This window comes from Platalea leucorodia (genome assembly GCF_965183815.1).
Source record: "Platalea leucorodia genome assembly, chromosome: 3".
Taxonomy (NCBI): domain Eukaryota; kingdom Metazoa; phylum Chordata; class Aves; order Pelecaniformes; family Threskiornithidae; genus Platalea; species Platalea leucorodia.
The window spans coordinates 66904720-66920156 of record NC_138825.1 but is presented as its reverse complement, the minus strand read 5'-3'; the positions used below and the strand labels follow the sequence as shown (position 1 = coordinate 66920156).

At 37.5% G+C, this 15437-nt stretch overlaps 1 protein-coding gene across 3 annotated transcripts in view; it reads right to left on the bottom strand.

Moving 5' to 3' along the window:
- Nucleotides 1-1551: 1551 nt before the first annotated feature.
- Nucleotides 1552-15437, bottom strand: part of EPB41L2 (erythrocyte membrane protein band 4.1 like 2) — a 119609-nt gene continuing 105723 nt past the window's right edge. For 2 of the 3 annotated variants that reach the window (XM_082306598.1, XM_082306599.1), the window contains 7 exons: nucleotides 12063-12116; nucleotides 11294-11854; nucleotides 9300-9422; nucleotides 8693-8791; nucleotides 7661-7741; nucleotides 4801-4939; nucleotides 1552-2638 (listed from right to left, as the gene is read on the bottom strand). In XM_082306598.1, coding sequence (XP_082162724.1) covers nucleotides 4832-4939; nucleotides 7661-7741; nucleotides 8693-8791; nucleotides 9300-9422; nucleotides 11294-11854; nucleotides 12063-12116 — 1026 coding nt within the window. In that variant the 3' untranslated portion in view covers nucleotides 1552-2638; nucleotides 4801-4831. The remainder of the gene's footprint in view (nucleotides 2639-4800; nucleotides 4940-7660; nucleotides 7742-8692; nucleotides 8792-9299; nucleotides 9423-11293; nucleotides 11855-12062; nucleotides 12117-15437) is intronic. The other variant, XM_082306600.1, reaches the window with a different exon arrangement.

The following is a 15437-nucleotide window of genomic DNA, read 5'->3' as shown; positions in this document are numbered from 1 at the left end:
TAATTGTATTTGAAATTGCCTATGTATTATAAAGCCAGCTTGTGAAGTGCCTTGAGAACAATTTCTTTTGTTGCGTGTTACAGTTTTTGCTACAGATATATTACATAAAAAAAAAGTAACAATGAAAACTCATCAGACTTGCACAATATTCCAGAACATTTGAATAATTACATGCAACCAGAATCTGTAAAACTTGACTATTTTTAGGATCGATCACACTCTGGGCTTAAGTTTTTCTGCATGACAATGGTTGTTTAATTAGCACATGTTTAATCAATGGAAGTGATAGCTATGCACAAGCTCTGCTGACCTGAAAGCACTGTTAATTTTTCCCTGACAAAAGGTTCTGATTACTGTTTGAAGAAATACAGCTCTCAGTGAAAGTAATACTGTTTTCAAGAATATTATATTTGCAGTTTTAAGGATTAAATACAATCGTAATAAAAAACAATACTGACCTAGTGTCTAACAAATCAGAAAGATTCAAATCAATAAGGAAATTAAGTAATACGCTTTCTGCCCACCAAATGAGTTCTGCAACTAATACTACACTATATCAAAAATACCTCAAAGATTTTATAAAGCTTTTTCTTACTCACTTTTGTAAGAAAAATCCATTAAGACGTCCCCTTAAATGCATATATCTCTGTTTTGACCTCCACTTACATATCCCAAACTCACCACCTCCTTGCCAACCTCCCTGCTCACGCAGCGTGTTGTGGCAGTGTCCTTAGGCTATTAGGCTGGGTGGGGTTCTCGTCCCCTTTTTGAAAGGCAGAACGTCTCTGCTTTTGAAGAAAAGCAGGGCAGAATGTTATCTGCTGGTTTTCAGGGTAATGTGGGATGTAATTGAGAATACCTATATGCATATATAAATCAACATCTTGGTTACTGTTGTCTTATGTTATCCAAATTGTATGAAGCCAAAACTAATAGGAATTTCTATTAAGCAAGCATACTGACAGATGGCAGCAATCTAAACTGAGAATAGCACCAAAACCACATTGCTCAGAAGCGAAAAAGAATGTACTGAGACGTATTATGATTTGTTTTGTTACTTGAAGGTCATAGTACATCCTAACTCCATGAAGTCAGTACAGCCACTTGCAGACTGCGGGGCATTTGAACTTGCGCTGTGCTTGTCCAAATCTCATCTTTTTTGGCATCTGAAGATTTCTTCTCTGAACCACAGAAACCAGGATGCTTACTGGAAGATGTCTAAAAACACTGATACTTTAAAATCAGTATCAGGAGCCATACAATTGTGCCACCCCTCTGGGAGCCCTGGAGACTACTTGTACTAAACCCTGCTTTTCAAGGTTCCGTGGCCTCTAGAATTGCAGTTCTCATAACTGACTTGCTCACTTTAGCATCTTCCAAGTTTATGTCTGAGTGCCGAAAGTCATACAGAGAATAAACAACTTTATTTTATAACAGAATTACAGAAAGCAAAATATCACTTAATACAACTTCAAGCTGCTATAAATCTAATTTGGCATTTTAACTATACACAGAGTCAACAGCAAAACCCCCCCCAAAAAACAACCCCCCTGCAAGAACAAAATAAAAATAAAATCCAAAATAATTAACAGGTTTTCTCAATGGCAGTCTCAAATGATGGTACTGTCTTATTACTTTATGAATTAAGTAAGTCCATTGTACACTTTTACTCAGTATCCTAAAAACCTGCATTAACCATTAGATGAAGCATCTGAAACGTATACCTTCTCGATAACAGAAATGTCAGTTCTAACATGGAGACAGTGAGGTTTAATAGAAAGCGAGCATTCTACACATGTATTCAAATAATGGAAGTGTTGAAGTTTGGACACAGTAAGAAAAAAAGCACTAAGGTTTTAAGCTGCCTAGATCATCTCTTGTTGGAAGAAGAGAAAGATATTTTGTTCTTCCTTCTTCCCTTATCTGGAATGCTGCAGACAGCAAAACGTCTGCAAAAAGTTGAGCATTGGCACCAAAGTGCAAAAAGAACACAGTGCTCAGTCAGAAGAAATATGTCTGCAACTCCTTCTCCTCTATAGACTGTCACACCACCTCTGCTCCACAGAGAGAAGAACCTTAGAACAGAAAGAGTTACAGAGATCAGTATAAAATTTTTTCAAATTTTAGGAAATGTTGTATTTTTATAAAAATCTTTGTTGTGTGATACCATATATTTACCTGAATAATCTGGAAAAAAAAAATCTGTAAATTACTCCAGTAAGAGATTTCATTTGAAATATTTGGAAAAAAACATATCTAAATTAGTTAAGATCCCCCTTCCTGCACAATTACCACCTGCTCCAGTGAACAATGCTTTGCAGACTTCTTTCTTTTTTGTTCACTTTCATATAATTAAGAATCAGCTTCAAAAATACAAGTATTTGTGCAAAAGAAGATCATACCCTCTAAAACTTCATTTAAAAAAATCTAAGATTGTTAAGAAGTGGTTATAAAAAATAAACAAGAAAGACTGCAAGGGAATATAGACCAAAGATGTTAAAATGGAGTTTGGTATTGGCATTTAAGTCTTGAACATCTGGTCATCATTGCTAGGCTTGGTGAATTCGGTAGAGCAGCGATGACTTGGAATGATTACAGTTCTTCATGGTCATGATCACGGTCAGTATTATTTGTACTTCTGGAAGAAAAAGGAGGGGGGAGATGACATAAGCCTTCATAACCGATACTACGTGAATGTCACATCATCAGAGTCAAGTAAATTTTCCCATATAGGTTATTTTGGGGGAAGGTTATTTAATTAAAAAACGTTGTGTTAACTAAAGCCCCCTTCAATCCTGAGGTAAATTGTAATTCAGTTTCTATCAATGTTTTTCTTGCTTTAGTGTATTTTTTCCGTCCCCAAAAATTCTCATGGTATTTTAATAGCCACCTCTTGCAGAGTTCACTGAAAATTTTAATGCACAATCTAGTGCATAAATAAAAAAATGAAGATATATGTTCAATTAATAATCCCTTGGAATCAGAGTGTAATACCTCTCACTTTTATTAGAGAAAACAAGTCTACACAAACAATACTGTCGTAGTCATTGGGGCAGAGCTTTCATCACCTTAGAAACAACCAAGCAAGATTCGTGGCATGACTCCATTGCCTAAACACAACTGGCTAGAGCCATTTCTGCAGTCCCACCTGCCCTTCACTTGCTGGTACAGGAGGGCATAGGTCTCTTGATGGTCCAAGCTGCAGACAGATATCCAAGGCACTTCAGGTGACCTGTGTTTAGACAACTCAATTTCTTCCTTAATGTTCAATTGAAAGGCATCATCAGTCAAACAAGTCACCAGCTCTCTAATCCAAGAGCAGCATGGTGAAATGTCTTCATATTGGTCCTCTTTTACTCTCTCACAAGAATTTCAGACTAAGAGCTGTAAAGCAATCAGCAAACTCAGACAAGAACATCTGACACTCTCTGATACACTGCAAACACCATTCCACAATGTATGTATTTCTCAAAAAATCAAAAAACCAAAAAACCACCCTCAGCAGATGGAAGAAATTCCTTGAATGTTTTTTCCTGAATAAAATTTTTACAAAGTAGTTAAGTATTTGATGAAGGAACAGAATCAACTTTGTAGTTAGTCACTAATGTAGAAATGTGGTGCAAACCTGCCTGATTGCGTCTTCCTCCCATTACACACTCCCTTCAAGAAAGATGTAATTACTTATATGGGATAGATTATGTTGAACACTGACTTGAAAGATACTTTTCTGGATTAAGGTAGCATGAAGAAACTGGAACATTCTGCCCAAATGTAACAGAAGAGGCAATCCCTTCCCCCAAGACCTTTAAATTCACACTGATTAATAATAAATGAAAAATGTGATAGTAGCATACATGATAATAGTAAATCCCTGCAAATCAAAATGATCTGTTCTGCTGTCTCAGTGTATCTTTCCAGCTTAGATACTGCTATGTGAATGCTGAAAATATGAGAAGGATGGTTTGAGCATGCATGTTTAATGTTGCCGTGTACCAAGGGACCAGAGAAATTACCTAAACCACAGGTATTCTCCTTGCTACGGACTAACAGCTGTCTTAAAAGCGACGTTGATTTTTCCACACTCTTCTGGAGTTGCCGATAACCAGTGCAAGAGCATGTTTATTCAGTGTTCATTCTGATCTTTCTATTGAATACATCAAGTAGAGTAGGGTTTTTTTTGTTTTTCTTTTTTTTATTCCTAGAAATGAGGGCCTAATAAACTGACATTCCTTCAAATACCTCTTTCAACCGGTAAGAGGCTTTAAAACTTGAGCTTGCAATGCATTTACCTCCTTGCCTGGGAAAATGATAAAAGGTTAAATATTTCAGTGTGCTTAGGATTAAGAATTAGCTGACTAAATTAAAATGTCCAAATATGCCCTTTCACTAATGGAAACTGAACATAGTCTTCCCATTAAACAAGCTAGATGTAAGGCAAGGACTGTAATTGTACAGGTAAACAGAAAAATGTGACACGTCCTTCATGTTTTGCAGAAATAGCCCAAACTCACTTCAATATAAACTCCAACAACTTGACCAAACATCATAGGAAATGCCATGAGAGTACTGTGACAAAACTGGGAGACATATACAGGAAAATTTGCAATTAAAATTAATGTCAGATTGGACTTAAGATAAAAATTCTTACACTAACAGTCTACTATTAGCGCCTGTTTCAACTCACCATTTTGTGATAGCATTTATCAAAGATGCCCCATATTTTTCAAGCCTTTTATTACAGAACGCAACAAAAAACTGACACACTACATTTTCCTATGTTAATTATATATATAAGCTTACCTGCCGTATTTGCTTGAGGGCATTTTTGCTTTTACTCTTCATCTTCCTCAGCAAGTTCAGTTTCTTTGTGCACCACCACTCTTGTGACAGACATGTCAGGGTGCTGTTCTTTGGCTTCTTTGATTGCCTGTGCCAGGGCCTGCAAATGTATTTGAAATATGTAACTCAACAACAGCAAAAGGACATTCACGTGGGGCCAGAGAATGGGAGAGTAGCATCGGAAATTTTGGTTGTAATTGTTCAGAACTCTAAATTTCTGAACTTGAGACGGCTCTGGCATAAAACCAACCAAAAACCAAAACCAACCAACCTCCAAAACACAAAACCCAAACCCCCAAAAAAACCCAACAACGCCACTATGCTAAAAATATACCAAAATTTCCAGGAAGTAACAAATAACCATAAAGTTACCCTGTAACTTCTCTAGCTCATTCCAGGAGACAAAAAGTATTCCTATCCCCCAGAAGTTTTTGAACTTCTGCAACAGATCTAGCAAATAAAGACTTAACAAGAATGTAGAGAGTACAGAAAAATAAGAGTTCCCTTCAGTTTCCTGAACAAAATGGAAAGATACTTTGGAATGTGTACTAAGTATGGTACTGAAACTCTGGAAGAAGATCATAACAGAAATTTCTTTCTCAGCACAAGAACCTCCTTTTCTCCTTTTACTGGTTTAAGAGAACTTTCTTTAGTTTAACTCAGGGAAGTGTAAATATAAGTTTCTTATAATCCCTCCTCCACCTTTTAAGAAATTTTATCTTCTTAAGAGATGTACCAACACACACGGCTGGCAGTTGGACTAGATGATCATTGTATGCCCCTTCCAACTGAAATATTCTATTCTATTCTATACAAGGCTTTACAGTTACCCACATAAGAGCACCCTCTGAGACAGAAGAGGCGAAAGAGCACCTGGGACGTTCTGTTCCTTCCCTTAATCTGAATCTTATTTTAGTGAGCTGTATTACTGTTGGAACCCAACATAAAGAAAAAAAGAGGAAACTGGAAGGCATTCCAAGGCAACAGTAAGCTCACTGTTCACCTTAGTATCAACCATAACTAAAAAAACCCAAATACACTAGAAGGAGCAAGAAAAATATAATTCAACAAAAAGGTTTATCTTCATTTAGAAAAGTGACATTTTCCTGAGCCATGGGTGGTAAGTGGGAGAAGAAATAACTAACTCTGAAGAGAGGTTGGAAACACCAACACCAGCCACCTTAACTATTATATGATAATGAATTTGAAGTCCTATTAAGGAAATACGTACAGAAGAACACGCAGTGTGCATTGGTACAATATTGATGTTTGCTGATGTATTAATCCTCACAATTTTTATTAGTTTGTCTTTACAATACACCAAGTGTAATCTCTGTAGTACAAATGAGGATTTAAAAGAAAGTGGCTGCTGAGATTTAAGAATCTGTTTATAATCAAACCATAAACAATGAAAAAATTTTAAAGTCTCTAATTGTTAAATTACAAGTAATACAAGCATTTGTATTCCAAAACTCCAAATTAAAATATTATTTTCCTATTGAAAACTGTTTTAGTGATGTACGGAGCTAAAAGACAAAAGAATAAACATCCAGCATGTAGTTTGTGTATCTGAAGAGCTCCATATCCACTGAAGAAAAGTGGTAGAGATTTCTTAAATCTCTTAAAAGCTGCTCACTGCTGCTTTAAACTTCAGTGATTAAAATCATATTTTGTACTTCCTTTTTTATAATTTCATTTTTACTTCATTACCCACTAATCTCAAAACAAAGAAGGGCTTATAGAATGGTTTTACTAAAGCATTGTCTGGTATACTAAAGGTATTGTGTGGCCTTTCCAGATGTCTGAAGTGCACTGAACGTGTGGTCAAGGCAAACGAGCCATACCTGACACTGAATAGCCCTGTCATTTGATTATGAGTTTCAAGAAGAGATTCAACTTGTCAAGAGCCACTTTCTGGAGGCAAATCAAAATGTGAAATTAAATTCCCCAAGAGCTTTTTAAATTAAATCCTGTTATGTTGATTTGTGTAGTTTCATAAAGTTAGAATTGGATTCACTGCACCTTTATGTAGAAGGTAGGCTTTTCCATTTGTATTATCCTGTTGATTAACTTTGTTACTACAGCTTCTTAGATGAAAAACAATAAAAACTGTGTAATCATCACTAGAAAAAATAGACAATTGCACTTTCTCAATTATTTTTCTGTGTATTGCTTAAATTCAGCCTTCTTAATTGGGCAGGTAGAAGTGATTTTAACCTTAGTTTCTAAAACATCATAAAATACTGCTTTGGTACCGATAGAGATGAAAGGTACTTACATAAGATTCCAGCAGATCAACAATTACTTTTGTTATACAGAATTCTATAAATACAAGTCAAAAACTATTTTTTAAATTTGAGCAGTTTATGCTTTAATGCATTTCAAAGCTTTCACTCAAAATGAGTCCTGCATTCAGATGTTGCTGACACAACGCAGTAGAGACTCCCATCTATCCAGACTAATGCATCAAAATAAGATTATTTTAGTAATGCTTTTCCTTCCAAATGGCAAAAGCAGCACTAAACAAATTGCGTCTCTTCCAAAAAAAAGCAATCCGTTTAAAAATAGTTAAGAAATCCATTTACATGATCAATGATGCAACGTTACAAATGCCATTTTTCTTTCAGTTATATTCTAAAGGCTCTTTATTCACAAAACATGCTCGCTTAACAACTTTGCCACAATTAACAGTGTCATGGTGTTTCTATGTCCTCTTATTCAACTTCTCTACCTTTCTCTTATTTCAGGTTTCTGAAATATCATCTAGATCTCACTGGACTACAAAAAGCACACTGTAAGTGTTAACAGCTTACATACTCACCTCATCATGGTCAATATCTGCATCTCCAGTAATGACAATACGCTTCTCGATTCTTGTTTCTGATACCCCACCTTTTACCATCTACAGATGGCACAAAAAAAGAAAACATCCTTGTAATTATTTCATATTGCCATGAAGCACTCTTTTCTGTGGCACTGAAGCAAATACATTTCTGTTGCAATTAGTAGTAAATATTCTTGGTGCTAAATCATCTTTCCTTTTTCAGTTATGCAGTTAGTCACATTCTAGCAATTGCTAAACTTGATAAAAACCAACTAAAAGAGAATTCCTTCTGTTACTGGAGCCTAAGTTTGAACAGCTCTAGATATGCAGACAAACTGGAATTCCAGGTTCTTCCACCATATAAATCTGGCAACAAGGAAATTCCAGGAGCCTTTTCTTTGATTTCAACCCATCTACCATGGGCCTCTTCTCAGTCTCTGAGTTGAGTTTTCCCTTCCTTTTCAAGCATGGAATGCAGAGCACATAATTCAGCACCACAATATGCTTGCAAAGTAATCTAGTGGTATGGTCTGTTTTTAAATATGCTCTAAACCTAGCAGCACACGGATCATCAACACTAAGGCTGAGAAAACAATGTTTCAGTTCATCCTTATAACAGATGCCATTAGCAGAGCTCCTGTGGACCTCAGACAAATTAGTTACATTAACAAAGATTCTGTAAGGTATCAGTGAGTGATGACAGGATTGAAACTGTAAAAATTTAGGTACGTACTCATTTGTCAAACACAGAAATAAGACCTATATGAAGTACATAAAAAAAAAAAAAAATCATATTTTTCTCCCTTTCCCTGCCCTATTCCCAGATATTCCTGCTTATTCATAAGGGCTTCTCAGTTCAAAATCTGGGTACAGAAAGATTAACTCTCACACATGCCTGGAATGAATCCAATCAATTTCAAGTCAGCTTGTTTCAATAAATTAGCAGGTATATGAGAAACTACCTGTAAGACTTTATTTTGAGGGTTTGGGGTTTTTTTCAGTTCAGAGAGACACTTTATTATATTTTACCTTTGTGATGTGTGTAGTTGTGGTAGTAGAAATTGACTCTGATGTAATTGTCTGTGCACTCAGCAGCACACCAGCATTGCCACTGGCACTGCCATCAAACTGTAATGAAAAAAAAATGGTATTTTTGTAATTCGGCATTTAAAAGCTTTGTTTTCACAGGAGAAAAGGATGGTTTTCTTACTAAACACATTCTTTAGTTCAGTTAGAACTGAAATCTAAACAGAAGCCATCCAAGTTTACTGAGTCATGTAAGACTGTTATGGTTCATTCTTGTGGAAAATTTACAATCAAAGCTACATTTTCCTTTCAGGAGCAATGAGATATTTTAATCAAGTTTCCAAAACTAAAAATGAGTTGTACATTTGCAGACAGCAACTAAGTCCTTACATAAAAAAAAAACCAAACAAACAAACACTTAGAACTTTAGGAGTAACGCTGCTTTGTCTACACACATTTCACTTCCTAATTCATAGCCAAAGTATAATCTTAGCTGCTAGAAAAATGTATAGGTTTTTGAAAAGCATTTTTTGGACGTTATCTATTTTGATCTACAAGTAACTGGAATAAAAACCAGCTTGCAAACAATATAATAACCCAGCCACCATACCTGTGGAGATTCATATGTGATAGTTTTAGTTTCTGTTTGAACAATTGGAACTTCTTTAGTGGAGATTTCAGTTCTCTGTGTGGCATCTGAAATGGTTACCATCTCTGTTTTCACTACTGGAGGCTGTGGTGCAAGAAATAACCAGTTAATTCAAAAGACAGAAGAAGGTTTGTAAAGTGGACCAAGAAAACACAACCAAAAACTCAAGAAAAGCATAACAGTAAGATAAGTATTTGACTGTCTTCCCAATCAAAAAGCATGCAATAAACAAGCAAAGTGAAATGAAGACTAATGCACTAGCCCTCTAGTATCTACATAACATGGTAGGAAAATTTAATCTCTTAATACCCTTGCCAAAGTTCTGTGTTTCAGCCAACAGTACATATCACAGAAGGCAACTGCCAAAACCAAGCTGTAACACAGGTATTGAAAATGTGTAGAAGAGCATCACTAGGAAAAAAAAAAAAATATCTTAGTTTGCATAAAGAAACTGATAGCTAGCTCAGATGGATAAGCTTCATATTAGAGTTAATATGGGAAAATACCTATCCCTGCTCAAACTGCAAATAAGCACTAGAAATTCCAAGGAATTATGTAAAAGTTTAACTTTTTAATATATACTACTTCTGGAACAGAAAAAACAACTTTGACAATTGGATTGTAAGCAGTCTACATCTAATGTAATAATTCTGGAAATCAATGGCTTCTTTTGACAACAATCCTAAAAAGCCATTTTAACCATTTAGAGTTAGCTAGTGGTGTTCTCTGCAATATCACAAAGAAAGCAATTAGGGTCTGTAAGCCAGTGAACTTGTGACTTATTGGAGCAGATTTTCAATATATTTAAGAACTTAAAAAAAAAAAAAATCTAGCAAAGCCTTTTGATATTTTTCTAGATGCATCAGTTGCTGTCTCCCATTGATTTTTGATGCACATGGGGAGAATCCCAGGGAAAAAAAAAAAAAAAAATCCTTTCTTTCCCTCACACACACTTGCACACACAGCAGCCCTTCTCGCTCCAAAACTAGCTGTTTTTAGGAAGTGTGGGTGCCTGCAAGTTCTAAAGGTCTTATAAACTAATTCTTTCACATCATTAATCAGAACACCTGTGCATGCAAAAGGCAACAAAAGAAAGAAGGTAAGTTGTTCGGATTTAAGCACAAAGAAAAAAAAACTTGCCACCATTACAGGAGCAAGCAGGCAGACAAGTAGGAAAAAACCCACCCAACTGTTGAAAAACTCAGCAGAAGAACATGCCAACTTTACAAAGAGATGCATCCCTGCGCTTAATTTTTTCCCTTTCTGCTTCTTTATAAAGTTTGCCCAGTAATGAACCCTTCAACCTTGTTTGGCTTAAAACAACTGATTGTGACTGGAACTCATGCGCGCTTCCCTAAATATCTACTGCACTAGAGGACTTCTTCATAGTAAGATTGTGATATATGTCTCATCCCTTTACAGTGCAGTGCTATGCAATTTCTAGCCATACTTATTCTAGTCTATAAATTCATAACGTTTTCTAAAAGGAAAAAAAAAGGTAAAAAAGCTAATGAGGGAAAAAAAAGGAACAAAAATTTGTGACGGGTGTTTTCTAATTTCACTTGCCAATAGTTTTCCAATCACAATTACATGTCATGGACGTGTCAAAAACAACTGACAAATAGACAAGACAAGACTTAAAACATTGGAAACATGTAAATAATAAATATACATTATGTATGTGCATATAAAACAAGGGGGAGATAAAAAGAAGATGGCAGTCTTCGGAAGGTTTGCCTTACTGGTGATTCTCACTCAGTTCTAGCAAAAAGTCAGAAACCATAACTGAAGGAGACAGAATTTCACTGCTCATCAATGGTTTCCCCTTCCAAATGATCTGAATCTTGTTGGATGCCTGAAGAGCTGGAGGAATAGGAGAAGAAGAAAGGCAGGTATATTTTCACCCCAAGAAATATCTCTGCTTAATCTAGTTGTCAAACTGTTCTACCATTTACCTCAGAACAACAAATTATTTGTGGTGCAACATCAATGTCAACATGAGACACATCTCCATTGAGTTTGAGCTCTTCTTCCTCTCTTTCTTCACCTAAATCTTGCTTAATTTCCTCTGACAAATTCTGCTCTTCTGTAGCTATGGTAACTGCATTTTCCTGGGCCAAATCTTCAGCTGTAACTTGCGTGTGCTCAACTGGTACATGTAGTTTACTGCCTTCTGATGTGGCTTCCACATGCTGTATTTTTTCTTCATGTTCCTTCCTTTTCACGTCTTCCTCTTCTTCCTGTTCTTCCCTGATGACTTCCTCAATTGCCCTATGATGTGGCTGGTATTCTCCCACCTCTTCATCCTCACTCTCACTACTACTGCTGCTGCTGCTACTATCTGATGGCAATGATGAAGAGTCCTTTTTTGACAGATGCTCCACCTTACATGCTTCCCCAGCATCAGTGGCAACTTGCATTTTCCCTTTGTTGCTTTCGTCTACGACTAGTGTTTCTTCTATCCCAACCTCTGCCTGCTTCTTCTCCTCCACTATGTCCAGAGTCTCATGTGAACTCTGCACAAAAAACACGGATGAGGAAAAACAAAAGTAGAGTATATGAATAAATTAAAATGACGGAAACAAAATTAGCTGATGGCTGGTTCATGTCATGTAGAAGACAAAAGATGGTTGTGATGGTTAACTGAAAAAGGAAGGAAAGAAAGAATGAAGATGGATTGGAAGAGTTAGAGCCAAATTTAACTATGGAAAAAATCAGTAGAACCTTATCAGCATCGCTGACTCCGGTACAAGGCCCTTCTGCTCTGGAAGCATGTCTCTGTGAAACAAAAAGCAATCAGAGGACAAAAATCAATGCATAAGCCTTTTCAACAGTGTAACATCCTCCAAGCAAGCTTGAAGAATGTATGTACGTGATACTAGACAGATACTGTGTATTCACTGCAAGACTCACATGGAACTACGCTCCTTTCCTTCCACTTCATTGAAATATTCCATTCAAAAGTAGGTAAGAATTATGGACGTTATTAATTGGGATAAGGATTTTATTATGAAAGACTGAAAATAAAAGTATGAATGCACTGGCCAGTGATGCTACTGACGCAGTTATTTCTCTCAGTTAAATCAGGAATTAAGAATAAATACTATTAAGGGAAAGTAAAAAACCAACTATTTAGCATTCTACTGTCAGTTTATCATCATACAAAATAAAAAAAGATTAGTGTAAGATTTTATTAGTTGTTCATCTTTGGTCTGTTACTTTATGAAACTTAACAGATAACAAGAGGAAGACTGTTTAGGGCGGTACGTTGTCAGAATAGCAATACACCATTACCAAGATGATCCCATTAGGATTCAGTCTGGAGCCAAAATGATGAGATTAAAGCAGTTATATTAGTATTTCTTCCGTAACAAAACGATCTGCGATGGATATTCCAGAAAGCCAACCGTAAATTATGTGTTAGGTAGTTTTTTTGATCTAATGTATTTTTAGTGAACGGTTTGCAGCAAAATTTGAGTTCAGACAATAAGGATACAAAATTCGGCACATCATCTGTGACTTAATCCTAGCTTTTATTGCTGTTTACCAAGCAAAGCACCCAGGGCGTGTAAGCCAGCATTCCTGGTGAAGCTGAAACCAGGAAAGCCCCAATTACTATTCCTGGAGCGCGGCAAACGCAGAATTACGCTCGCTAGCCGGGTCTCTCTCCCCTCTAACACAAGCAACCAGCTTACCGGCTCCGATACACGAGAGGTAAGCCGCAGGCCACCCTTCTGGCATTTTTAGGGCGCTGGGGGCCGGCGACCGCTCTTTGGCGGGCCCGGGAGCCGGGCCCGGAGCCGCCGGCCCCCAGCGCCGCGGTGCCGCGGGGGCGCGCGCGGGGGCGCGGGGCGGGCACCTGTGGGGGCGGGGCGGCCGAGGCGGCGGTCTCCTCCCGCGCAGCGCCCTCTGCTGGCCCCGCGCTGGCGGCGGCGAAGGGCCGGCTGCTGCCCCCGCAAAAGCCCTCCTTGCTAAAGAGAAGGGAGGCGATCTCCTCTTCGAGGCTCTAGACGGGTTAGGAGAGGGAAAGGACAGAGTTAGGCAGCGGCGGACGGAGCGGCAGCGACCTGGAAAGGAAAGGTCTGGCAAGAGAGACGCGAGACAAAGACCAGGAGCCCGGCGGGGCACGGCCCCGCCAGGTGAAACGAGAACCGGCGGGACGGCGACCCGTTGGCACCGCAACGCACGGTCGTTCTCTAAGACTGCATCTCTCCACCATGCAGATCACACTATAAAAATTGAAAACATTAACATTTCCATGGATTTTCCAAACAGAACAGTTTACTTAGGCAGTAACTCCGTATTTACTACTGGGATTTTTCCCTTTTAAAAATCCATTTTTAACACCTTTTCATGCTCAATCGGCTCAGAGCTTCAAGGGCAGTCAAATACATTTCTTTGAGCAATACATACCCACAATGCTGAAACGATGTTTTCTTTATATGTCGTATATATGTTTTTCAATTGCTTAAATAACCTAAGCAAATTCCTCTCTATTAAAGACTCTGTTTTCAAAAAGCCTTTCCCGTTCTACTGGGAAAACTTGTTTTATTCAAATGTACGTAAAAGGGTACGTTGCTTTAAAGCATAAATTTTGTTCATAGTCTGGTCCATTTTCTGCAGTACTATAAATCCGTGCAGTAAAGCAAACTTTTAAAATTCATGTGGGTACGAGCCTCTGAAAAGGCCGCAATTCTTTATTCCAGTTTTCCTTCCACGAGCTCTTGTATTAAGTTAGAAGCAAAAAGAGTTAAAATAAAAAGCCAACGACGTAACAAGTACCTAACATGGATATAACACACATTTTGACAACATTCAGTAAGAAGTAAGACACATTTCTGTCTTAGAAAAGAGTACTACAGAGAATCACGGCAGAAGCACACGCCAGAGGAAAGCCCAGGTGCCATGCAGACAACTGCAGCCCCTGCGGACTCACCGTGTGAGCCGCAGTGTAGAACCTGAACTGACGTAAGTTACACCATGCTACTGTGCGTATACTACAACACATATGGCATGCAGAACAAGAGGGAAGGAAAAGAAAAGGAATCCCTATATTTTTTTCCCTACAATAAAATTTAAAGTATATTTCAAAGGTGGCTAAGAAAATTTAATGTGAATGCAAGTTATTAAATCCGCCCTCATGCAACATTCAGTATCCATCAGGGCAATGTGTTCCTCACCCCAACTTTCTTTGCCTAGTTTACCGCGCCCAATAAATGTTCATCTATTAATAGATTGCATCAAAAGGCAAAAAATGTTCATGATACTCCTTCTACTGTACTCTGGTACCACGTGTTTTCTAACCACTCAAAGCAGTAAAAAAAAAGGCAGGGGGGAAAAAAAAAAAATCTTTATGTGGTATGTGGTCAGACTGTGTGCATCTCTCTCTCCCCCCCAACATATGTATATAATTAAAGACAGGCACATACCACCCATCTTTTTGCATTTTACCACCTTCAAATTTTTAGGTTTTCTAATCTTTTAAAAGGAAAACCCTAGTCACACAATTTGTTTGATAATGTAACCCCTGTTCCCTGAGGAGGCATTTAGTAAAAATGATTAAATGTATGGATAGAATTGGCACTTTTCATCAAATTATTGTAGTTACAATAACGTATCAGCCTGTGAAGATGTTCAAATTCCTGGCAAATTCCTTCTGCTACATAGTCATATACACTAACATGAAATACTGTTTACAAGCCAGGTGGGGTGGGTGGGGGGTGGATTAAAAAAATAAAATATTGTGGGCAGCCATAACATAACAACATTTCACATATTTATTTGTGACATACATATAAACATGTCACAATTTCTGTTATAATTAAGTCACAGATGCTGTGCATTTGTGGGAGTACGGTGATACAGAAGTATAGTGGCATGAATGAGGTGTTCCCAGAACAGCATTTCTCATACACAGAAAATGACTTATTTGCAAGTATTTTCACTGCAGCAAAAGAAGGAAGAAAAGAAAGAATATTAGCAGTGGTATCCCTGTTTTATTCTTGTCTATTTTCCAACTCTCCTAAAAGACAGGCAAGAAAACATACAGTCCAGGAACAGGGCTGAGCAACGTATTCGTCTACTAATACCAGAAAGTTT